This window comes from Lithobates pipiens, unplaced genomic scaffold (assembly GCF_037356315.1).
Source record: "Lithobates pipiens isolate NorthernLeopardFrog02 unplaced genomic scaffold, aLitPip1_a1.2 Scaffold_22, whole genome shotgun sequence".
Lineage (NCBI taxonomy): Eukaryota > Metazoa > Chordata > Amphibia > Anura > Ranidae > Lithobates > Lithobates pipiens.
The window spans coordinates 335,223,481-335,249,413 of record NW_027507784.1 but is presented as its reverse complement, the minus strand read 5'-3'; the positions used below and the strand labels follow the sequence as shown (position 1 = coordinate 335,249,413).

General features: G+C 41.9%; 1 protein-coding gene across 1 annotated transcript in view; it reads right to left on the bottom strand.

Annotated features, from left to right (window-relative positions):
• Positions 1 to 25,933, bottom strand: part of LOC143925079 (contactin-associated protein-like 5) — a 591,832-nt gene that overhangs the window by 353,770 nt on the left and 212,129 nt on the right. The window contains exons 6-8 of the mRNA XM_077449666.1: positions 24,603 to 24,867; positions 7,531 to 7,680; positions 4,003 to 4,174 (exon numbers count right to left, since the gene is read on the bottom strand). Coding sequence (XP_077305792.1) covers positions 4,003 to 4,174; positions 7,531 to 7,680; positions 24,603 to 24,867 — 587 coding nt within the window. The remainder of the gene's footprint in view (positions 1 to 4,002; positions 4,175 to 7,530; positions 7,681 to 24,602; positions 24,868 to 25,933) is intronic.

Sequence of the window (25,933 nt, the reverse complement as noted above, 5' to 3'; positions counted from 1 at the left end):
GTGACTCGGCTCGGGTGCCCCCCACAGGAAGCTGCTTGTTGTGGGGGGCACTGAATAGGAGGGAGGGGCCAGGATCACAGAAGAGGGACCCGAAAAGAGGAGGATCAGGGCTGCTCTGTGCAAATCCATTACACAGAGGAGGCAAGTATAACATGTTTGTTATATTTATAGGGAAGAAACAAGACTTTACAATCACTTTAAATACCGTCAAAGGAAAAGCAAACGGCTATTTCATTCCTTCTTTTATTTTCCTTTGAAAAAAAACAAAACAAAAAAAAACAATATTTTTTTTTTCTCTATCTCCTAACTCACATAAATTGTCCAATCAAATGTCTATTCAGAATTGTGGCATACATTCACAAAATAAGTAATTAAGTCCCATTCACAGACTTGTTCCAAATCGGTCCAGAGACAGATATAATTGTGTTCTATTTAAACACTCTGGGAAATCATCTGTCAACATTTGTTCCAATTCCGCATTCATTCAACAGCAAAACACGGAAGCTTCTAAATCTGCATTCGCGTTAAAAAAAATGGAAAAGGAACAAACAAAACCCATTAAAATTCCTCCTCTGTCCTCTTCATGTCTGTTGTTTCGATCGTATATCCCATTCATTATAATGGTTAGCTACAGTGACCAGCATGACGTGCGTGGAAGAGACTGAGATCGTTACAATTGGTGAGGTCCCGACAACAATCCATGTTTTTCTTTTACCTTCTTTTATCATTGACAGAAACAAATTTGAGGTTTAAATCGGGACACATCTATGTATGTTTCCATAGAAAAATAAAAATAAATCCTTGTGTAAGTAAACAAGGCCGGACCCCATGACAGTAATACTCCCAACATAGCTTACCACTGGACATGATCATAATACAATTCTATTACACTCTATACATAGAACACTACAACCCCCAACATGACCCACCACTGGGCACCATCATAATGCAATTCTATTACATGCTATACATAGAACACTACACATAGAACACTAGAACACTACACCCCCAACATGACCATGCCCAGTGGTGGGCATGGTCATAATACCATTCTAGTATACTCTATACATAGAACATTACAACTCCAACATGACTTGCCACTGGGCATGATCATAATACAATTCTATTACACCCTATACATAGAAAACTACACCCCTCAACATGACCCACCACTGGACATGGTCATAATACAATTCTATTATGCTCTATACAAAGACATTACATCCCAAACATGACCCACCAGTGGGCCTGAACATAATACAATTATATTACACCCTATACATAGAAAACTACAACCCCCAACATGACCCACCACTGAACATAATACAATTCTATTACACTCTATACATAGAACACTACATCCTCAACATGATCCACCACTGGGCACCATCATAATACAATTCAATTACACTCTATACATAGAAAACTACTCCCCTCAACATTACCCACCACTGAACATGGTCATAACACAATTCTATTATACTCTATACAAAGACATTACATCCCAAACATGACCCACCACTGGCCACCATCATAATACATTTCTATTACACTCTATACATAGAACACTACAACCCCCAACATGACCCACCACTGAACATGGTCATAATACAATTCTATTATGCTCTATACATAGACATTACATCCCCAACATGACCCATCACTGGGCCTGAACATAATACAATTCTATTACACTCTATACATAGAACACTACATCCTCGACATGATCCACCACAGGGCACCATCATAATACAATTCTATTACATGCTATACATAGAACACTACACATAGAACACTAGAACACTACACCCCCAACTTGACCATGCCCAGTGGTGGGCATGGTCATAATACCATTCTAGTATACTCTATACATAGAACATTACAACTCCAACATGACTTGCCACTGGGCATGATCATAATACAATTCTATTACACCTTATACATAGACATTACATCCCAAACATGACCCACCACTAGCCACCATCATAATACAATTCTATTACACTCTATACATAGAACACTACAACCCCTAACATGACCCACCACTGAACATGGTCATAATACAATTCTATTATGCTCTATACATAGACATTACATCCCCAACATGACCCACCACTGGGCCTGAACATAATACAATTCTATTACACTCTATACATAGAACACTACATCCTCGACATGATCCACCACAGGGCACCATCATAATACAATTCTATTACAAGTTATACATAGAACACTACAACCCCCAACATGATCCACCCCTGGGCATGAACATAATACAATTCTATTACACTCTATACATAGAAGACTACATCCTCAACATGATCCACCACTGGGCACCATCATAATACAATTCTATTACACTCTATACATAGAACACTACACCCCCAACATGACCCACCACTGGGCACCATCATAATACAATTCAATTACACTCTACACATAGAACACTACAACCCCCAACATGACCCACCCCTGGACATGGTCATAATACAATTCTATTACACTCTATACATGATCATAATTCCATTTTTTTTTTAAAAACACTTTATACAAAGTATAAACCCCCTCTCCATCCCTTAGTGCTAGTTCACACCAGACACAGTTCCGTTCAGTTCTGTGTGCTTTTTTTCTGCACTAAAAATGCATGCACAGTGTTTCCCATGTATTCCAATGGCTCTAGTTCACACCATGCAGTCAGTTTCCGGTGCAGAAACTAACCAGAAACTGACTGCATGGTGTGAAGTAGAGCCATTGGAATACATGGAAAACACTGTGCATGCATTTTGTGCAGAAAAAAAGCACACAAAACTGCACGAAACTGCATCTGGTGTGAACTGGCCCTTCCATAATCTTACTACTAGTAGGAGGGAGGGGCACCCTTTGATCCTTACTACTAGTAGGTCATAATACGTATAATGCCACTCTATTACACTCTGCATATAAAACATATAGCCTCCAATATTAACCACCAGCATGTTCCCCTTGGGACCAAGGAAGACAGAATTGTGCAATTGAGTTTCCAGCTAAACTACATCACTAGGTGTTTCCACTCCTGAAATCTCCAATATCTTTTACATGGTTTCTCAACCAGGGTTCCATGGAACCATCGGCTTCCTCCAGAGGTTACTAGGGGTTCATTGAGAAAATAAACAATTTCTGTCTCTCAGATAAGTTCCCACTGACACCTTTGATTTTTTTTACGTATCTATAAGGGGGTAATTCTTCCTAATGGCCACAAGTGTAAGGGGCATTCTCCCATCAGAGCAGTTCTAAATGGTTAGCTCCAGCACAGATAATTGCTTTGATCCATCCCAGAAGTCTACAGAAAAAAAAGCAAGGGTTTAAAATACCACCAGCTGTGTGGGTGGTGGGACTTGCCCATGGAGGTGAGTACATGGAGGGAGGGAGGTGAGGGTGTTAGTTTACCTTTTCAAATTTTTTTGAAAAGGTGAACTAACCCTTTAAGGGAAAATATTTAGGCAGGCAACTCAATCCAAACTAAATGGAATTTGTCAAGGCAGATGTTGATTGTCCAAGTGTCAAAAAGTGTCATGTGGTTGGACTACCAACATCTGTCTTGACACGTTCAATGGTAATTGGATAAAGGAGACTGAGTTTCCTGTGTAGATATAAATGCCGGGATATGTTCCTGACACTTAATAGTGTTGATAAGCAATGAAACATCTTCGTCATTACAGAACGAGTCCACTTAAATGCGACCAACTACTAGCTAGAGCCATTTTCACAGAGGTCATAGATCTCATACAGTATGTGTACTTACATTTAGATATTTAGGGGAATTCATAAGATTTTTGGTGTAGAGCCACTGCTCCATGGAATGAACACCTGCCATTTGAGATGACTTGGACATGACTTGGACATCTTTGGGCACTTTGGGCCACCCCAAGATACTCCGGTCTACCTGGAATCATGTCTAGTGAAAGACCCTGAGCACCCTGGAGGGATGATATAATGTTCACTTCAAATACATCATTAAATTACCTGTCTTTTATGCTGCACATATCAATCAGCAGGTCGCTGAAATTCCCCAGGACGCCGCGCTGAACCAAGATGAGGTCCTTGGGTTGATTATCAATAAAGATGAGTCTCATACATCCTTGAAATGACGAGATTGGATTTATACAGGATGAGGTGGCTGGATGATCCGGACAGCCTGTTTGGTAAGAGACAGACACCGCGTCCAATCAGATTCATAATTTCACATAATGCGTTTACTTTTTTATGAGCGCTATTGATGGATGACCCCAAGGTCCCAGCATTCCTGATGTTCTTTTATTACACAAGCTTTGTTATAAACACTCAGGTTATGAGAACAGAACTCAGCACAGTATTTAATCGATGAACAAACCGGATTCTTATTGTGTTCCTTTATCTGTTCATCACACATACAGTGCCTTGCGAAAGTATTCGGCCCCCTTGTACTTTTCAACCTTTTGCCACATTTCAGGCTTCAAACATAAAGATATAAAATTTTTATTTTTTGTGAAGAATCACCAACAAGTGGGACACAATTGTGAAGTGGAAGGAAATCTATTGGATTTTTGAAACCTTTTTAACCAATAAAAAAAATGAAAAGTGGGGCGTGCAAAATGATTCGGCCCCCCTTGCGTTAATACTATGTAGAGCCACCTTTTGCTGTGATTACAGCTGCAAGTCGCTTGGGGTATGTCTCTATCAGTTTTGCACATCGAGAGACTTGGTGCGGCGGACCGGAATCCGTCGGACAATTCAATCGTGTGTGGTCTCCAGGGGACTTTTTTTCCCAAAAGTCAGACGGACCTAGAAATAAAACATGTTTCAAATCTATCCGATGGACTCAATTCCGACGGACTAAAAATCGGGAAAAGCCTGTCTGCTAGTCCGATAGACCAAATACGACGCAAGGGCAGCTATTGGCTACTGGCTATTGAACTTCCTTGTTTAGTCCCGTTTACATCATCACGTTCAAAACAGGTGGACTTTCGAATGGTCCAGTCGTGTGTGGCCAAGTCCGTTTTGTTCAGAAAGTCCGTCGGACCTCCGCCGAAAGTCCATCGGGAAGACCGTTACAGTCAATGCAATCCATCCCTTGTGCTGATGGCTGCAGATCCTACGCCTACCCCACCTCCGTAATCTTCCGGGGGCAGTGGGGGTTAATAGAGCTAAGAGACATATCATATGCACTCATCAAGAGTGTTGATATGCCCAACCTTTTCATCCGATTGTAGACAGGGGCAAATCGTTTTCCAATCTGTAGATGGCATTGTGCCATAATAACTACATGGGGAGAGGAGTTTCATCAGGGAATTGGCCCCTTAGGGATTCAGTCATCTGTCTCAAGATAGGGAAGCAGATCAGTTGTCTCTGGACGCAGAACTCTCAAGAGACGTTGGCAGCCATTTTGTTGGGGAACCTTTTAAATATGGGTTTCCCACATCATTAGGGTGTTCAATAAAGAAGTGGCAGGGTAGGGGCAGGAACCCATTTGTGGAAGATGGTGCTTAGTGAAGGGAAAGGTTCCTGTTGAGTAGGCATAGCTCAGGGAAGACTCACAGCACTTTATACACTCCGGTGTATGGAATAGGAGTGCGTAGTTGGTTCATAGGACAGGGACAGTGCATCTAGTGATACAAAGGGACATCCCAACCCCCAGTAACTTAAGTCATCCTCGGGCAACACATACTGTATTGTAAAATATTGTGGCTGATTTATTACTGGATTGCCTTGTAACAGCTGAACGGCTTGGCTTTTTGCTGTTACTACAAATCAGCTTAAAGTCAATCCAATATATATCAGTGCTCCACATACTTTGTGTGTGGTTTTTCCTAAATTGGGTATCTATTATGAGTGGCACCTACACCCCTCCTCTATGTATATGAAGCACCCTCCTAGCCTAGGTGCAAATTTAGCTTTTGGGTCCCTTTGTAATCAGAGAAGCAGTGATTGTTTACTTTGGCCTGTTCAGTGTCTCGCAGGCTGGGAATTTGATTGCTTCCTCCTGCCTCTGGAAGAAGCTTCCAGAGCATAGGGTGGGAGATTTAAATCATCCAGCCTTAATATTCATCATCTTCTGGCCAATCCCTGGAGAAGAAGTTTCCAGAGGGGGCCAGAGTGTGATAAATGGTCCGAGACATGGAAGAGCAGGGTTTGTTCTCCCCAGGAGGGTTCCAGAGCTGCAGCAGCTCCTGCTGCCAGGCAGGCCATGGACTGGACCACTGCTCAAGGAAGCTACAGAGGTGCTAGGACCCAAGGCTCAAGTGGACTTTGCTCAGAGCTGACTGCAGAACTTCAACACAAGGGATCCGGTCCTGAGAAGGGCAATCTCCTTCACTGGGTTGTATCTGGAGGAAGCTGGAAAGAGGCAGCTGTCCTGGGAACTTGTGAGTAGTGACATTATGCTGATCCTTGAGATTGAGTGCTGGATGCTGCACTGGATACCGATGTTGCACTTTGCTCTGAGTAACCAGATGCCTTAAGACATGCCACTTGGTCTTCAGCTGTGGGACCTTGGGCTGTCGATAACTATTGCTGAGTGTTTCTTTGGAAGTATCCCGTGCAGGACTGCCATCTCTCCTGTTACCAGTTCTATCTACAATAAACTACAAAAAAAGACAACCCTTAGACTGTTATTTGGAGCCAGAGTGGATGGACTCTTGCTTGGGTGGATGGTGGTACTTGTGCTGTTTGAGAGAGAACCAGTTAAATCCAGTGGCCCAGTCGGGGGTTGCGCCACATATAGAAGCTTTACCATAAAAATCAATAAATGGAGGAGGTAGACCTTTCATTTTGTGGACGATGTAAGCAGAGACTTTAAATAAAAGGAGTGGGGATTGAAGTTCCTCTTTAATGGCAATGGGTCGGATTTACTAAAACTGGAGCACTTAGAATCTGGTGCAGCTGTGCATGGAGGCAAATCAGCTTCTAAATTCAGCTTGTTCAATTAAGCTTTGATAACAAGCCCAGGTTCACATTGCAGGCGGGTTTGAAATCGAGTTCAGCTGCATGATTTTAAACCGGAAATGCAGTCCGACTTCAGGGCCGATTTGACAGACATCTGTGCGAGTTCATGCAGAGATGGCTATTCAAAAGCGCCCCCGAAGTCGCCAAAAGTAGTAGAGGAACTACTCTTGAAAATCGGTGCGGCGCCGCAAAGTCAGTACTCCCACTAATTCAGACGGTGCTATTTCCGGCAGTAGCTGCCAATTTGGCATGTGATTTGAGATGTCAAATCGCATGCCGAATCGGCCTAATGTGAATGTGGGCTCAAACCTGGAAGCTGATTGGATTCTATACACCCCAGTTTTAGTAACACCCCCATGGGTTCATTTCTCAATTCAAGATAAGCACCGCTGTTCCCTGGAAGACTTTTCTTAGGGCTCAGTATAAACGCCACCAATGTAGTCTGGTTTAGATGACCTTGTAAAGTATTAGCTTTTTATACATATGATCCCATATAAAATCTAGAAAATGCCATCAATTTATTGAATTGCTTGTTTTTAACATATTAGGATTGCATAAGATCCCACTCACCTCCAAAATAGTAGCGGTGTCCTGTGGAAATCTGTAACGGCATGGTGACGTGGACCGGTGTCGTAGCCCCGTTGTCTAACGTTAGGGAGACGCGATGTCTTCTGGCGTTAATTGCAACCGTGTGCCATAAACCATCATTTAAACCATTACCTGAAAAATGAAGAAATTTATTTCTGAAACATACTTTTATGAATTAAAAGAAAAAAAATTGATATATGTGGAAAAGGAGCTGCAACATGTCAAAGAAACAGAGTCCTTTTTTGAAAAGAAGACATAAGAGGTGAGCAAGGTCAGTGTGTGTCATGTCCACCTCGAAATAAGAGCTTGTGGATAACATATTCTCTTTATTCTCACTTATGCCTGTCCTCAGATAACCGCTTCTCTTTGGTTTCTGCTACCTGGGTATTTCTTCAGTGATACTTTTTCCTTCGGTGATCTTTTTCTCAGTTAAATATCCTCAGATTACTCTGACCTTTTCCTGATTTGTTAGCTTATCATGCTGAGACTACTGAAAATGTTAAATAAAATAAAAAAATTACATAAATTCTTAAATATTTTTAGCCAAACTGCTAAAACATAAAATGGGAGAAATATTGTGAAATAAGATTTCCTAAATTGAAAGTGGGACATTTAACTTAAACAGGAACGAAAATCTAAAACAAATTGCTAGGAGGTTGGACTTTGCATGACTCTTCCGAATTTTTTTTGTTCCTGTCTCTCCTATTAATTTAATTTCTTGAATTCATTCCCCTGCGGTGCGCTCAGTGCCGTGTACACTCCAGGCAGCTGCATAATGGCAAGAATCAAACTGCATGTTGGGAGTGGGACAGTGTGACAATAGTTTAGCACCCTCTAGTGTACAGTTAGGTTAGGTAAATTTATGCTGAATCTATTAAGTGAGTCTGAGTAATTGCTGTGGGTTCAGATTGAGGTTAGAATGGAAGGCTCTCTTACATGGGTCAGCTCCGTCCCCCCAACACAGTTTGAACCCAGTTGGGGTGTTGGGGTCTCGGGGCGACCATGGACATTTTTTTTGCCTACTTGGGCTTTCAAAGAGGGTCCGGGGTCTGCACTACCTTAAGACTCATCCTTCAAGTCCAGTTTGATGTTTGGAAACCCTTATGTCAGAACTGCTAATCTGGTGTCTTGTTACTTTATGTATATTACTCCCCTGCGTGAGAGATTTGATGTTACTCTTTTGCTTTTGTCTCAATAAAATCTACTTTGAAACCTAAAGAAAAAAATAAATAAAATAAAATGGAAGGCTCTGCAGACCAGGCCTCTATACCCCTGGTTCTGGAGGTCCATGGAAAGTTCTAGAACAGCCTTTTTCAACCTTTTAACCCTAGAGGATCCCCAAAAATAATTTTCAAGTCTCAAGGAACCCTTACTAAAACCAGTTTATCAGGGGTCAATAGCAACAATGCCCCTTATACTGGTTGCCAATAGGAACAATGTCCCACTTAAAGTGGTGCTCAGAATGCCACCCTTAAAGACAGCTTAAAAGATATTTGGTGTCATGCTGCTGGCTTTGCTAAGTGATGCTGAGCCTTGAACTCTGTAGGCACCATCAAAAAAGGTGGTTCATCAGCCACAGCTCAAGGAACCCCTAGCAACCTCTGGAGGAACCCTGTGGTGCATGCTCAGTGCAGTGTACACTCCAGGCAGCTGCATGATGGCAAGAATCAAACTGCATGTTGGGAGTGGGACAGTGTGAGTGACACTAGTGTAGCACCTTCTAGTGCGCAGTTAGATTAGGTAAATTTATGCTGAATTACAGTAGTTACGTGAGTCTGAGTAATTGCTGTGGGTTCAGATTGAGGTTAGACTGGAAGGCTCTGCAGACCAGGCCTCTATCCCCTCCCCCTGGTTCTGAAGGTCCATGGAAACTTCTAGAACAGCCTTTCTCAACCTTTTAACCCTAGAGGAACCCCAAAAATAAATTTCAGGTCTCGAGGAACCCTTACTAAAACCAATTTATCAGGGGTCAATAGGAACAATGCCCCTTATACTGATGGCCAATAGGAATAATGTCCCACTTAAAGTGGTGCTCAGAATGCCACCTTTAAAGACAGCTAAAAAGATATTTGGTGTTATGATGCTGGCTTTGCTAAGTGATGCTGAACCTTTAACTCTGTAGGCAGGCACCATCAAAGGTGGTTCATCAGCCACAGCTCAAGGAACCCTTATCAACCTCTGGAGGATCCCCAAGGTTCCGCGGAACCCTGGTTGAGAAGGGCTGCTCTAGAAGCTAGTGGGTGGAGGTGCAGAGGAAAGAATCTGAATATTCATGGGAGTTTGTTCAAGCCCCAGGCACGAAGCCTGGCAGGGTGGTCAGACAATAAAATAAATATTGAAGAGCCTGGCCAGTTGAAGTTTTTGTTGTCAGGTGGAAAATGGGATACTGAACCTGATGTCATGAGGCTTGGGAGGGGACCCCGGGCTGAGGGGCTCTGCCTCCAGGCTGGAGCTGAGAAAGGAGAGAAGCTGAAAAGAGGGATCCCCACTACCCCTCGGTCTCAACCAGGAGACACCCTGTCTAGCGTAGGAAGACCTGTACAGCAGAAGGCCTGAACAGCAGTCTTATACAGGGAAGCAGGATTCAAAGCACAGTGTGAGTACCTCTACACCCCCAGAGCCTATAAGGAAGAAGGCTGCTAGATGCAATATCCAGCATGCTTTCATTAGGACAGTGTTATTTCTAACCTACTGTATTTAATGGCCTATAACACTCACCTTTTCACCATGAAAATCGGGTGCAAATAGCGTGTGCGTGTTATACGCCAATACAAAAATTTCAGTTTTTTCCTGAAACTTCCCTCTTAAAATGAATGTGCGTGTTATACACCTGTGCGTGTTATACGCCGATAGATATGGTAAATCCCTTGCTTGGAGACATGTTTTAAGGCTGCCAGGTGGACTCCAGCAGCCCTCTAGTGGGTAGCGCTACACTAGCAAGCAGAGTTACCATGGGTGTAACTTCAGTTCATGGGACCTCATGCTAAAATTCAGATGCCCTTTCCTCTTGCGACCTCTCTTTGTGACACCTAGTGGTGTTAATTGAACCAATGGTGTAATTGATTTTAACATAAAGTATATAGGAATCAAGAACAGGTTGCAAGAGAGCTGTCAGCATAGCCAGTGTACAATTATGGACTGATGCTGAGGATAGAAGGAGTGGCAACAGTGCAGGGAATTAACTTTAACTCACCAGCATCTCTTAGCATCAAATTATGTTTTTTTTTTTAAGTACAACATCTTAGGGCTTTGATTCATTTATTATTATTATTTTTTAAATAAAGTTTGGGCACATTTTCTCAAAGTGGATTCTGTTTAATTAAAATGGAAGAAAACGCTAACTGTAATCTCTAACTGTATTCTTAAAAGTGTTCCCTTCCCCTCTTTCTGCCTATCCAGCTCAACCTGTAAAAAAAAAGTCAGTTCACATGGTCCTGCATCTCCAGCTCTCCATTTGCAGAGAGTGGCTGCTGCAGGAGGGTGCTAACAATGGCTGGGCTATGGGAGCCTATGGGTGACATCACAGCTCCAGTAATTCCCAGCCGTAGTTCATTGCTTCCTCACACAGAGGTGCAGGGTCATGACTGGACCAGAGTGGACTGAAGATAGGCAAGTACACAGATTCAGGCTCTTTCTCATCCCAGTGCCTTGATGTAGGGGCCCAACTCCTGGTCCTCTAAGGATTTTCCAGCCCTTCAAGTTTTTTTCCCCTCTAGAGACTTCCAGATTCCCTCCAGCCCCCTGGACCCGCTAATTATCTCAGATTTCTTGGCTTTCCAGACCTGCGTAGCTATCCCGACATTCCCAGTCCTTAAAGCGGAGTTCCAACTACAACCAATATTTTTTTAAGCCTGTCACAAGCATTTACAATGCCATTGTAACTCTCACGTCTTCTGTATAATTTGTCCCCCCGATGTCCGGTTTCATCTGTTAAATGAACTTTGATAATGAAGTGGTGTCCGTTTTCATTTTGCTTGTGGGCATGTGAGGCTCGCAAGCATCCTGTTCATAGCTAGTAACCAATAGCTGCCCTAACGTCGGTTTTTCGTCCATCGAACTAGCATACAGATGAACAGATTTTTCGACCGGACTCGAGTCGGTCAGAAAGATTTGAAACATGTTCTAAATCTAAAGTCCATCTGATTTTTCAACACCAAAGGTCCGATGAAGCCCACACATGGTCGAATTGTCCGGCGGATCCGTTCTGTCGAACCTTTGCTGTCGAAAAGTCCAGCCGTGTATAGCATAATTTGACTCTGGTTGAGACTGCCTGGACTAGATTAACTCAGTAGCCCTGTAATGGGCCCAAACTCCATTTGTCCAAAAAGTTTCTGCTGATGGTTTTATAGTTGCATAGTTACAGATGGTGTCAACATTTTTGTCCACCCTTACAGTACAGACAACTAAAAAGATGATTGGTGTCATGCAGCTGGCGCTGCCAAGGCACCATCAAATGGGAGGTCAATTAGCAAGCTCAAGAAACCCTAGTAACCTCTTGTGGAACCCTAGTTGAGAATGTTTGCAGTAGACTGTGCTTTCACGGCCAACATATTCAACCCCATTCTGCCATATTCTACCATCAAATAGGAGGTCAATTAGCAAGCTCAAGAAACCCTAGTAACCTCTTGTGGAACCCTAGTTGAGAATGTTTGCAGTAGACTGTGCTTTCACGGCCAACATATTCAACCCCCTTCTGCCATATTCTACCATCAAATAGGAGGTCAATTAGCAAGCTCAAGAAACCCTAGTAACCTCTTGTGGAACCCTAGTTGAGAATGTTTGCAGTAGACTGTGCTTTCACGGCCAACATATTTAACCCCATTCTGCCATATTCTACCATCAAATAGGAGGTCAATTAGCAAGCTCAAGAAACCCTAGTAACCTCTTGTGGAACCCTAGTTGAGAATGTTTGCAGTAGACTGTGCTTTCACAGCCAAGATATTCAACCCCATTCTGCCATATTCTACCATCAAATAGGAGGTCAATTAGCAAACTCAAGAAACCCTAGTAACCTCTTGTGGAACCCTAGTTGAGAATGTTTGCAGTAGACTGTGCTTTCACGGCCAACATATTCAACCCCATTCTGCCATATTCTACCATCAAATAGGAGGTCAATTAGCAAGCTCAAGAAACCCTAGTAACCTCTTGTGGAATCCTAGTTGAGAATGTTTGCAGTAGACTGTGCTTTCACGGCCAAGATATTCAACCCCATTCTGCCATATTCTACCATCAAATAGGAGGTCACAGCTCAAGGAACCCTGAGAAACCTCTGAAGGAATCTTAGAGTTCCATTGAACCCTTGTTGAGAATGGCTGGACTAGACTGACCTATTGACCTTGAAATGCACTCAAACTCCTTTTTGTCCAACAAGTTCCATATGATGATTTTACAGTTGCGTGGTTACATAATTGTGTGAAAATTGTTCTGCCTAATGTCTGTTAGCAATAACAGAACATTTCTCCCCATGTCTCTTGAAAGGAAAAAAAAAAAAAAAAACCTGAGTTGTCCTACTTCAAATTTCTGCATTTTGTTTTGATTCTAAGCCTATGGCCACAGAAGCAATTAATGTTAAGCTCCCTTTGAGTTTGTCAATATCCATAATAACACTTGGACATTAAAGACTGTTCACAAAAGACACCATCTACAAGAGCGATGTCAAATGTTCACAGATAATAACACTCCCGCAGAGGTTTTGAAAAGTTCTTTTTGTGGGCGGCCTTTTTAACCTCCAAGGCTTGGCTAAACCTCAGAGGAACAAGAGAAGTAGAGGAACATCAAAACTTCACCAGCTTTATATCTTCCCCTCTTATTACGGACTAAAAAATATTTATTTAATTACATGAGATCCTAAAACTTCAAATCTTTCTGAATAACTTGCTAGTATAAAGCATCAACCTTTTAATACTAGCAACACATTTTTATTATTTTTTTTGGTTTTGGATAGAGTGAAGAAGGATTAGATTTTTTTTGCCTCTGCAGTAGCTTCCTGCAATAAAAAATGCTGACTGCTGCTCTCTCCCCTTGTTCAGGGTGACTGGTCTTGTCTCCGCCCCCTGCTGCCCCACGTTTGTGGAATGCTTTGCCTGATAGTTTGAGGGTTTCTCAGTCTACTGAAAGTTTTAAAAAGGGGTTGAAGACTTTTCTTTTTAGCAAATGTTTTTTTTTTTTTAATTGAGTTATTTGTTTGTTTTTATTGTAACTATGTAGCACTTTGAGGTCTTTTGATGGAAAGTGCGCTATAAATAAAATGTATTATTATATTATTATTATTCTGTAATTTTCTGCCAGCAGGTTGCAGTGGGTGGCGCCTGCTGGGCCCCTCCCACAGCTCTGCCCTCTCTCCCCTTGTGCAGGGTGACTGGTCTTGTCTCCGCCCACTCCTGTAGTTTTCTGCCAGCAGCTTGCAGTGGGTGGGGCTTGCCGGGCCCCTCCCACAGCTCTGCTCTCCCTGCTCTTGTGCAGGGTGACTGGTCTTGTCTCCGCCCCCTCCTGTAATTTTCTGCCAGCAGCTTACAGTTGGTGGAGTCTGCTGGGCCCCTCCCACAGCTCTGCTTTCTCTCTCCTTGTGCAGGGTGACTGGTCTTGTCCCCGCCTCTCCTGTACACACACACACACAGCTCTGCTCTCTTCTTTTATCAGTGTGACTGATCTTGTCTCCGCCTCTCCTGTAGTTTTCTGCCAGCAGCTTACAGTGGGTGGGGCCTGCTGCCCCCCCCCCCCCCACATACACACACAGCTCTGCTCTCTTTCCTTTTAGCAGAGTGACTGTTCTTGTCTCCGCCCACTCCTGTCATTTTCTGCCAGCAGCTTGCAGTGGGTGGAGCCTGCTGGTCCCTCCCAGAGCCCTGCTCTCTCTCTCTCCTTGTGTAGGGTGACTGGTCTTGTCTCTGCCTCTCCTGTAGTTTTCTGCCAGCAGCTTACAGTGGGTGGGGCTTGCCGGGCCCCTCCCACAGCTCTGCTTTCTCTCTCCTTGTGTAGGGTGACTGGTATTGTCTCCGCCCCCTCCTGTAGTTTTTTGTCAGCAGCCTGCTGGGCCCCTCCCACAGCTTTGCTCTCTGCACAGGCTATGTACAACGCAGTGATGATGTCACTGCTACCTTTAAATTAAATTATCCAGGTTTATAAAGGGATTTCATGCACACAAAGTAGATTTTTACCCCCTCTAGCTATTAATCACTTGCACACTGTCCAAAGATTCAACCTTTAACACTTGCTTACTGGGCACATTTACCCCCCCCCCCCCCCCCCGCCCAGACCATTTCTCATCTTTCAGCGCTCTCACACTTTGAATGACAATTGCTCGGTCATGCTACACTGTACTCATATGACATTTTTATCCTCACACAAATAGAGCTTTTGATTGGCGGTATTTTTATTTATTTTTTGCTAAATAAACAAAAAAATAAAATAAAATGTTGGGAAAAAAAAGTTTGTGCGCTGGTGAGGCTGCACTGATGGTCACTTAGAGGCTGCACTAATAGGTAACACTGATGGGCACTTATAGGCGGCACTAATAGGCAGCACTGGTGGGCACTGATGGGCACTGGTAGGCGGCACTGATGGGTAATGATTGGCAGCAATAGTGGGCACTGACTGACAGAACTGTCTGGACACTGATTGGCAGAACTGGTAGAAACTGATTGGCAGAACTTGTGGGCACTGATTGGCAGAACTGGTGGACACTGATTGGCAGAACTGGTGGACACTGACAAAGCTCACTGTCAAAAGCTCTACTGATTTTCATCATCCAATCATGTGCAAGCAGTGGTGGCCGGTGCTCAATTTTCTTGGGAGGGGGCCCCAGCCAGCAGCTCCCCCCACCATTCAATCGGTCAGCGCTTTCCCCCCTGTCGCTCGATCGATTGATCTCTACTTCGCTCGCTCATCAGGCCCCCTGTTAACTCCGCATTTACCCCATCCAGGTCACGGCTTCGGCAGCTTCCCCCCCCCCCCCCCAATGTCTCCTCCCAAGTCCTGGCAGTTGCTTCTCCTCCCAGCCAATCAGGACTTAGGACTCACGGCCAATTGGGCCTTAGGACTCCCAGCCAATCGGGTCTCATGGCCTGCTTCCTGATTGGCCGGGAGGAGAAGTAGGAAGATATTAGCCAATATTAAGTTGCTAATGGCACACAACCGGGTGGGCTCAGTGTGCAATGCCGAGTTCACCCTTTTTGAAGCCAATTAGAGCCTCAGGCTGTAATCATGTGCTTAAAAAAAAAACATAGAACATTGAAATCCATGCATCCAGCACCCTGTATGGAGATTAGGGTTTGGGCGCATGGATCGGGGGGGGGCGCGGTGCCCTTGCGTCATATATGAGCGGCCGCCACTGCGTGCAAGCAAAAATTTGTTTTTTTGTTTTTTTTTTTCATTTTCCTTGCAGGTGAAATTCTCTGCAACGCTAAGCTAATTTTTTCTATTCTATTCCTTTAGTTTCTATTCTATTTATTTCTCTTTGGAAATTGGAAAACTTGTCGAATTCAAATCTGAATACTATTCGAATTTGAAAACAAATAAACTAAACAAATTTGATGCGAAAACTTTTCGAATTCGATTAGAAAACTAATAAACAAAACAAATTCCGAAAACAATTGAAACAAATGAAACTGCACTTTCACCCACCTCCAAACTTTTTAAGATGGGAACACGGGACACCTATTAGCAAAAGTATGTAGGCATAAGACACACCCCCCACCACGCCCCCTTTGAAGCAGAATTATACAAAAAAAAATATTAGTTAAACCCACAAGTGCTTTTTTTTTTTATAACACTACTATTCCTTTATATGGGCTTTTGAAATGCAAATACAAATGCAGAAATTTAGAAATTGGATGAAAGGTTTATACCTGGGAAACACTTTTTGAAAGACAAATAACGAATTTTGTATACAATTCTATACGAGGGACACCTATTAGCAAAAGTATGTAGGCATAGGACACACCCCCTGACACGTCCCCTTAAAGGAGAACTGTGCAAAAGTACTTTTACCATTACTATTCCTTTATACTGGCTCTTGGAATTTACAAATGTAGCAATTTACAAAGGTTTAGTGCTGGGAAACACTTTTTGATAGATAAATAATGCATTTTATATACAGCTATATAGATCAGACCAAATTGAGGGACAAATGAGGAGGATAGAGGGACTTTGGGACTTTTTTCCAAATCTGGGACAGTCCCTCAAAATCCGGGACGGTTGGGAGCTATGCTTTCAGAAGGCAACTGCAGAATATTTGCCTTTAGTAAATCAACCCCAATATGTCTGGAGAGATTGTCCAGCATCCTCCAGCACCCTTGTAGATGTATGACATGGGGGTTGATTTACTAAAGGCAAATATCAACTTTGCACTGCAGGTGCACTTGGAAGTGCAGTCGCTGTAGATCTGAGGGGAAGATCTGAAATGAGGGGAAGCTCTGCTGATTTTATCATCCAATCATGTACAAGCTAAAATGCTATTTTTTTTTTATTGTCCATGCGTGTCTCCCTCAGATCTACGGCGACTTTACTTCCAAGTGCACTTGTAGTGCAAAGTGGATTTGCCTTTAGTAAATCAACCCCAACCCCCACTTAGCAAAAAAAGAAAATAGAAAAATGTGCTGCAGTTAACCCAAGCTGGAGATGCCTAAGGCAATACATTTCCAGAATATGGTGACACTTACTACACTCAGCCAATTAGGTTCAAGAAAAATCAAATTGTTTTTGCTCTAATTTCCTTGGCCCCTAAGGGCCGGTTCACACTGCAGGCGCGACGAGGCGTCTCCGACTTGCCTCGCCGCGACCTGCGGCGGCCTCGGCGGCGACTTGCAGATGACTTCTGTATAGAAGTCAATGCAAGTCGCCCCCGAAGTCGCCCAGAAGTAGTACAGGAACCTTTTTTCTGAGTCGGAGCGACTCGAGTCGCTCCTCTCAGAACGGTTCCATTGTACAGAACGGGGGCGACTTGCGGGAGCGAGGCGAGGCGAGTCGTGTCGCCTCGCATCGCCCGCTGTGTGAACCGGCTCTAACTGCATCTTAAATGTGAACTCACCTTATTTATTAAAGAAACATCCTTACTGCAGGTGGTGCATACTAACATATTAGAGCATAGACATGTGCAGTTTGTTTAGTTCCAAATTAAAATTCGGGGCAATTTTCGTTATTCGGAAATTCGGATGCACCCGGATTTTCTAATTAGAATAGTACCGAATTGAAACAAACCCAAAACGACGAAAAAATAATTCGGACGAAATTCAAATTCGAATTGTTTTCAAATACTTTTCAAATAGTTTTAAAATTTGAATTTGAAAAGTTTTCGGATTTGAATAGTTTTCAAATTTCCAAAGAGAATTCAATAGAACAGAAAATAAAGGGATAGAATAGAACAAACAAAAAAAAAAAAATTCTATTCTTTTCCTTTATTTTATTCTTTTTGGAAATTGAAAAACTATTCAAATTCAAAAAACAATTTGAATCGAAAACTATTCAAAAACTTTTCAAATTCGATTCAAAAACTTTTTCGAATTCCGAAAGCAAATTAAATGAATGATACAAATTTAGCTAAACAAATTTGTGTTAATAACGTATCGAAACGCAACAAAACACATTTTTTTCCGTTCTGCACATTTCTATTACAGCATAGTTTAGTTCTACCTAACGTTTACGTTTATTCTGCCTTCCCTGATTCCTTCCTCCACCCCCTCATGAACATATCATTGACATTTTAAAAAAAAGTCTCTGTTTTCCTTACAAACCTTATTTTAGACCTGGTAAACATCATCACTGGGTCTTTGTGCTTCCATACGGAACATGGGCAGATCGTGGCTGGTGGGAGGCGCCAGTAGGGTACTATGATGTAATCAGGAAGCTTTGTACAGCACCCTGCTGGCCCCTCCCATCAGCCACGGTGCATGACAGGACATAGTAACCCCTTCTTTCTTTCTCATTCTGTCACTGACCCTAGACATACTCATATCACGGCACCCTGCCTTAGTACCAGTACCAGGCTGATTCAGAGCCCAGGGCAAGGATGAGGAACTGTGCCCCTCTCCCACTCCCAATACATGCCGTAGAGTGGGGTGTACCAGTACCACTCTGCACCAACTCTGCCCCCTTGCTCCGGCTGGCGTGGAGTGTGAACTGCACATGCATGACCAATTGCTTGCTTTCTAGCAAATGGAGGGTAGTTTAAAATGCCCGGGGTGTTTTTCATTGGGGGTGTAGAGTGGGCATACTGGAGCACAGTGTGACAGCACTAACTGGCAGAGCTGCCTGGTGGTCGCTATCCACTGATCTGCAGCATGGGTGTGATAAGGTCTACTGCCCCACCACCACTGCGCCCTGGGCACCTTCCCCTCCTGCCCCCCCCCCCCCCCTTGTTCCAGACCTGCTTAGTACTCATCTTATGATTCCTGATGCAAGCAGTAGGCTGGCTCTTGGGAGGAGTTAAGGAAATATCAAAATGCCTTGATGGGTGCATGTCATTCTGGAGGTGTGGGCGTTCCTAGGCTTTATTTGCATGTGGAGCCTACTAGGTATCACCCACATGTGATGCTGAACCTCCTTTGTAGAAAGAACTAAAATCCACTGAAGGAAAAGGGGCCTGGGACATTCAAACTAGGGAGGAAATGTAGAATATTTAAAATAGGACAGATTGAACAGACTTTACCGGTACCCAGTGAAGGACACGTACAACACAATTCGAAATATATTTATTTATTACTACAAGTTAAAAAATGTATTTATTGCATTCTATATAAAACCAAGAACCATTGGCTCAGATCAATAATAAGAAGTTGATAGTTATTTCAATATATCTCTGTTACTACTGTGTCAGGGGGTCAACGCATTTCACACCCGTGCTTCCTCAGGACCTCAATTCATTGACTATACCTAGTGAAGGACACATACGACCTAATTCTAAATATATGTCTTTATTACAAAAAGTAAAAAAATTGTTTAACACATTCTATATAAAACCAAGAAGCATTGGCTCAGATCAATTAGATCAAGTTGATAATCATTGCAATATATCTCTCTTACTACAGTGTCAAGAGGTCGACGAGTTTCACACCCGTGCTTCCTCAGGACCTCAATTCATTGACTATACCTAGTGAAGGACACGTACAACACAATTCTAAATATATGTCTTTATTACAAAAAGTAAAAAAATTGTTTAACACATTCTATATAAAACCAAGAAGCATTGGCTCAGATCAATTAGATCAAGTTGATAATTATTGCAATATATCTCTCTTACTACAATGTCAAAAGGTCGACGAGTTTCACACCCGTGCTTCCTCAGGACCTCAATTCATTGACTATAAACAGAGATCATACAGAAAAGAACCTTCCAGAGAATGATGTGCCACGTGTCATCAAGGAGCCACCCAATAGCTGATGTTGTAAAAATCAAGAAATATAAAGAAATAGCCAGATAGTCTGAGGATATGATCCCAAAAAAGGGGGAGGGAGAAAATCACCCTCCACTCGGGGTAATAGTCAGTTCATTCATCTAGCACCTCAATATTGTTCAAGATAGCGTTCAATGATGATATTTGATCCCAGAGAGCTGCAGTCTTTTACATTAATACATGGAAGAGTAAACATTAGCTGACTTATATCAGAGCCTGTATACCCATTACCCAATTGACTTTACTACACAGCAAACATCTACCTTCTGGTCTTATTCTTTAACCACTAGCCAACCAGCACACGATAATGTACGTTGGCACAATGACACGGCTGGGCAAATGGGCATACAGGTATGTCCCCTTTAAATCGTGGCATTGTGGGCGTGTGCGCGTGTCAGCTACGTAATCCGTGACCGTGCCCGCAGACTTGATGTCTGCCGGGGGCCTGTGATCGTGTCACGGAGCAGAAGAATGGGGAGATGCCTTTGTAAACAAGGCGTTTCCCCGTTCTGCCTAGTGACATGACAGATCTACTCCGGTCATCGGGAGCAGTGATCACTGTCAAGTCAGTGGTAGTCCACCTCCCCCCCCCCCCCCCACAGTTAGAATCACTCCCTAGGACACACTTAGACCCTTGATCATCCCCTAGTGTTTAACCCTTTCCCTGACAGTGACATTTACACAGTAATCAGTGCATTTTTATAGCACTGATCGCTGTATAAATGACAATTTCCCAAAATGGTATCAAAAGTGTCCGATGTGTCCGCCATAATGTCACAGTCATGATAAAAATCGGAGATCGCTGCCATTACTAATAAAAAAATAAAATAAAATGCCATAATCTATCCCCTATTTTGTAGACGCTATAACTTTTGCGCAAACCAATCAATATACGCTCATTGCGATTTTTTTTTTACCAAAAATATGTAGAAGTATACATATCACCTAAAATGAGAAACAAAATAGTCTTTTTAATATATTTTTGGGGGATATTTATTATAGCAAAAAGTAAAAGAAATTTTTGTTTATAGCGCAAAAAATAAAAACCGCACAGGTGATCAAATACCACCAAAAGAAAGCTCTATTTGTGGGGAAAAAATTACATCAATTTTGATTGGGTGCAACGTTGCATGACCGCGCAATCGTCAGTCAAAACAATGCAGTGCCGTATCGCAAAAAGTGCTCTGGTCAGGAAGGGGGTAAATCCTTCCGGGGCTGAAGTGATTAATCAACCAAAAATCTTTATAAACTCCAGCCAACAGCACAACACCATCCACCAAGTGGATCAAACTTGGTGGATGGTGTTGTGCTGTTGCTTACTCTTCAATATATCGATGTAAAAGACTCCAGCTTTCTGGGATCAAATATAATCACTGACCGCTATCTTGAACAATATTGAGGTGCTAGATGAATGAACTGACTATTACCCCGAGTGGAGGGTAATTTTCTCCCTCTCCTTTATTTTTGGGATCATATCCTCAGACTATCTGGCTATTTCTTTATATTTCTTGATTTCACAACATCAGATATTGGGTGGCTCCTTGATGACACGTGGTACATAATTCTCTGGAAGACTCTTTTCTGTATGATCTCTGTTTATAGTCATTGAATTCAGGTCCTGGGGAAGCACGGGTGTGAAACTCGTTGACCTCTTGACACAGTAGTAAGAGAGATATATTGCAATAATTATCAACTTGATCTAATTGATCTGAGCCAATGCTTCTTGGTTTTATATAGAATGTGTTAAACATTTTTTTAACTTTTTGTAATAAAGACATATATTTAGAATTATGTCGTATGTGTCCTTCACTAGGTATAGTCAATGAATTGAGGTCCTGAGGAAGCACGGGTGTGAAATGCGTTGACCTCTTGACACTGTAGTAAGAGAGATATATTGCAATAATTATCAACTTGATCTAATTGATCTGAGCCAATGCTTCTTGGTTTTATATAGAATGTGTTAAACATTTTTTTAACTTTTTGTAATAAAGACATATATTTAGAATTAGGTCGTATGTGTCCTTCACTAGGTATAGTCAATGAATTGAGGTCCTGAGGAAGCACGGGTGTGAAACTCGTCAACCTCTTGACACAGTAGTAAGAGATATATTGCAATAATTATCAACTTGATCTAAATGATCTGAGCCAATGCTTCTTGGTTTTATATAGAATGTGTTAAACATTTTTTAACTTTTTGTAATAAAGACATATATTTAGAATTAGGTCGTATGTTTTCTTCACTAGGTATAGTCAATGAATTGAGGTCCTGAGGAAGCACTGGTGTGAAACTCGTCAACCTCTTGACACAGTAGTAAGAGATATATTGCAATAATTATCAACTTCATCTAAATGATCTGAGCCAATGCTTCTTGGTTTTATATAGAATGTGTTAAACATTTTTTTAACTTTTTGTAATAAAGACATATATTTAGAATTATGCCGTATGTGTCCTTCACTAGGTATAGTCAATGAATTGAGGTCCTGAGGAAGCACGGGTGTGAAATGCGTTGACCTCTTGACACAGTAGTAAGAGAGATATATTGCAATAATTATCAACTTGATCTAATTGATCTGAGCCAATGCTTCTTGGTTTTATATAGAATGTGTTAAACATTTTTTAACTTTTTTGTAATAAAGACATATATTTAGAATTAGGTCATATGTGTCCTTCACTAGGTATAGTCAATGAATTGAGGTCCTGAGGAAGCACGGGTGTGAAACTTGTCGACCTCTTGACACAGTAGTAAGAGAGATATATTGCAATAATTATCAACTTGATCTAATTGATCTGAGCCAATGCTTCTTGGTTTTATATAGAATGTGTTAAACATTTTTTTTAACTTTTTGTAATAAAGACATATATTTAGAATTAGGTCGTATGTGTCCTTCACTAGGTATAGTCAATGAATTGAGGTCCTGAGAAAGCACGGGTGTGAAACTCGTCAACCTCTTGACACAGTAGTAAGAGATATATTGCAATAATTATCAACTTCATCTAAATGATCTGAGCCAATGCTTCTTGGTTTTATATAGAATGTGTTAAACATTTTTTTACTTTTTGTAATAAAGACATATATTTAGAATTAGGTCGTATGTGTCCTTCACTAGGTATAGTCAATGAATTGAGGTCCTGAGGAAGCACGGGTGTGAAACTTGTCGACCTCTTGACACAGTAGTAAGAGAGATATATTGCAATAATTATCAACTTGATCTAATTGATCTGAGCCAATGCTTCTTGGTTTTATATAGAATGTGTTAAACATTTTTTTAACTTTTTGTAATAAAGACATATATTTAGAATTAGGTCGTATGTGTCCTTCACTAGGTATAGTCAATGAATTGAGGTCCTGAGAAAGCACGGGTGTGAAACTCGTCAACCTCTTGACACAGTAGTAAGAGATATATTGCAATAATTATCAACTTCATCTAAATGATCTGAGCCAATGCTTCTTGGTTTTATATAGAATGTGTTAAACATTTTTTTACTTTTTGTAATAAAGACATATATTTAGAATTAGGTCGTATGTGTCCTTCACTAGGTATAGTCAATGAATTGAGGTCCTGAGGAAGCACGGGTGTGAAACTTGTCGACCTCTTGACACAGTAGTAAGAGAGATATATTGCAATAATTATCAACTTGATCTAATTGATCTGAGCCAATGCTTCTTGGTTTTATATAGAATGTGTTAAACTTTTTTTTAACTTTTTGTAATAAAGACATATATTTAGAATTAGGTCGTATGTGTCCTTCACTAGGTATAGTCAATGAATTGAGGTCCTGAGGAAGCACGGGTGTGAAACTCGTCAACCTCTTGACACAGTAGTAAGAGATATATTGCAATAATTATCAACTTCATCTAAATGATCTGAGCCAATGCTTCTTGGTTTTATATAGAATGTGTTAAACATTTTTTTTAACTTTTTGTAATAAAGACATATATTTAGAATTAGGTCGTATGTGTCCTTCACTAGGTATAGTCAATGAATTGAGGTCCTGAGGAAGCACGGGTGTGAAACTCATCAACCTCATGACACAGTAGTAAGAGATATATTGCAATAATTATCAACTTGATCTAATTGATCTGAGCCAATGCTTCTTGGTTTTATATAGAACGTGTTAAACATTTTTTAAACTTTTTGTAATAAAGACATATATTTAGAATTATGTTGTATGTGTCCTTCACTAGGTATAGTCAATGAATTGAGGTCCTGAGGAAGCACGGGTGTGAAATGCGTTGACCCCCTGACACAGTAGTAACAGAGATATATTGAAATAACTATCAACTTCTTATTATTGATCTGAGCCAATGGTTCTTGATTTTATATAGAATGTGTTAAACAATTTTTTAACTTGTTGTAATAAAGAAATATATGTAGAATTATGTTGTAAGCGTCCTTCACTGGTACCGGTAAAGTCAGTTCAATCTGTTTTTTTTTTTTAAATATCCTACAAATCCAGGGATGAGGTACCCACATAGTCCATCTACTTTTACATATAGGGAGGAAAGGTTACATTGCGCTGGATGTCCTCCAGCCAGGAAATATGGTGGTATCTATCCGATTTGTGGCAGAGTAAGCCATTTCAGTACAGGAGAGGAGTCGGTACAACTGTGCAAGACTGAAGGGAAGGCCGGGGGGTCAGATTCAACTCTCTGAAAACGTTACCTGCGGTTATTGGAAGTATGTTGACCAACTCCTTCTGGATCATCAGCAGCAGCTTCCCAGAATACAGCTGGAGCAGGAGCATTCCGGAATCACCGGACAGCTTGGAGGACAAGAGTAGACCGTCGCTGTTCCACGTCCGGAACTGGAAGCTGACCGCCAGATCGTCCATCTGCGGGGTGCCGGGCAGGAGGAGGTAGCTGTTGCTGGGGCTGGTGAAGGCGATGGGAACGATGTGGGGCTCAGAGCAGGAAAACGTGATATTCCCCTGGAGAAGACAAAGAGTTACAGGAGGTTGTCACGTCAAGCCCAACTATCTCACTAGAGCAACTTTTAATGAACCACAAAGAGAATTCCTCAGCCCAGCCCTGAAATTTACAAATGCAGCAAAGGATACCCAAGAGAGGTGAGAAACTCCAAGTGTATTATATGTATTTTCATAGCAAAGTCCCCCGTTGATCTATTAGTGGATTTGCACGGCGATTACCTCTAGGTAAAAGAGTTTTGAAATAAACCCAAAATGTGAAGTCTGACAACGCTTATGAAAAGTCTGAGGATTTACATCGTAATATACGCCTACGGGCGACGCCGATGAGGCACTTCTGCATAAAAAAATATTTCCAAAGGGAAACCATATCATATATTCAGTAAGTACACATTGTTAGCGAGTTCTGCAAAGTTTACGCACACATATAATTTTTGACGTGATTCGTAGAGTTTTGCCGCGTACACACGATCGGACATTCCGACAACAAAATCCTGGATTTATTTCTGAAGGATGTTGGCTCAAACTTGTCTTGCATACATACGGTCACACAAATGTTGCCGGAAATTCCGAACGTCAAGAACGCGGTGACGTACAAGATGTACGACGAGCCGAGAAAAATGAAGTTCAATAGCCAGTGCGGCTCCTTCCGCTTGATCTCGAGCAGGCGTGGAATTTTTATGCGTCGGGAAATTGTCTACACACGCTCGGAAATGACGCTGTCGGAAAATTTGAGAACCAGCTCTCAAATTTTTGTTGTCGGAAATTTCCGACAACAAATGTCCGATGGAGTCTACACACGGTCGGAATTTCCGACAACAAATGTCCGATGGAGCCTACACACGGTCGGAATTTCCGACAACAAATGTCCGATGGAGCCTTCACACGGTCGGAATTTCCGAAAACAAATGTCCGATGGAGCCTTCACACGGTCGGAATTTCCGACAACAAATGTCCGATGGAGCCTACACACGGTCGGAATTTCCGACAACAAATGTCCGATGGAGCCTACACACGGTCGGAATTTCCGACAACAAATGTCCGATGGAGCCTTCACACGGTCGGAATT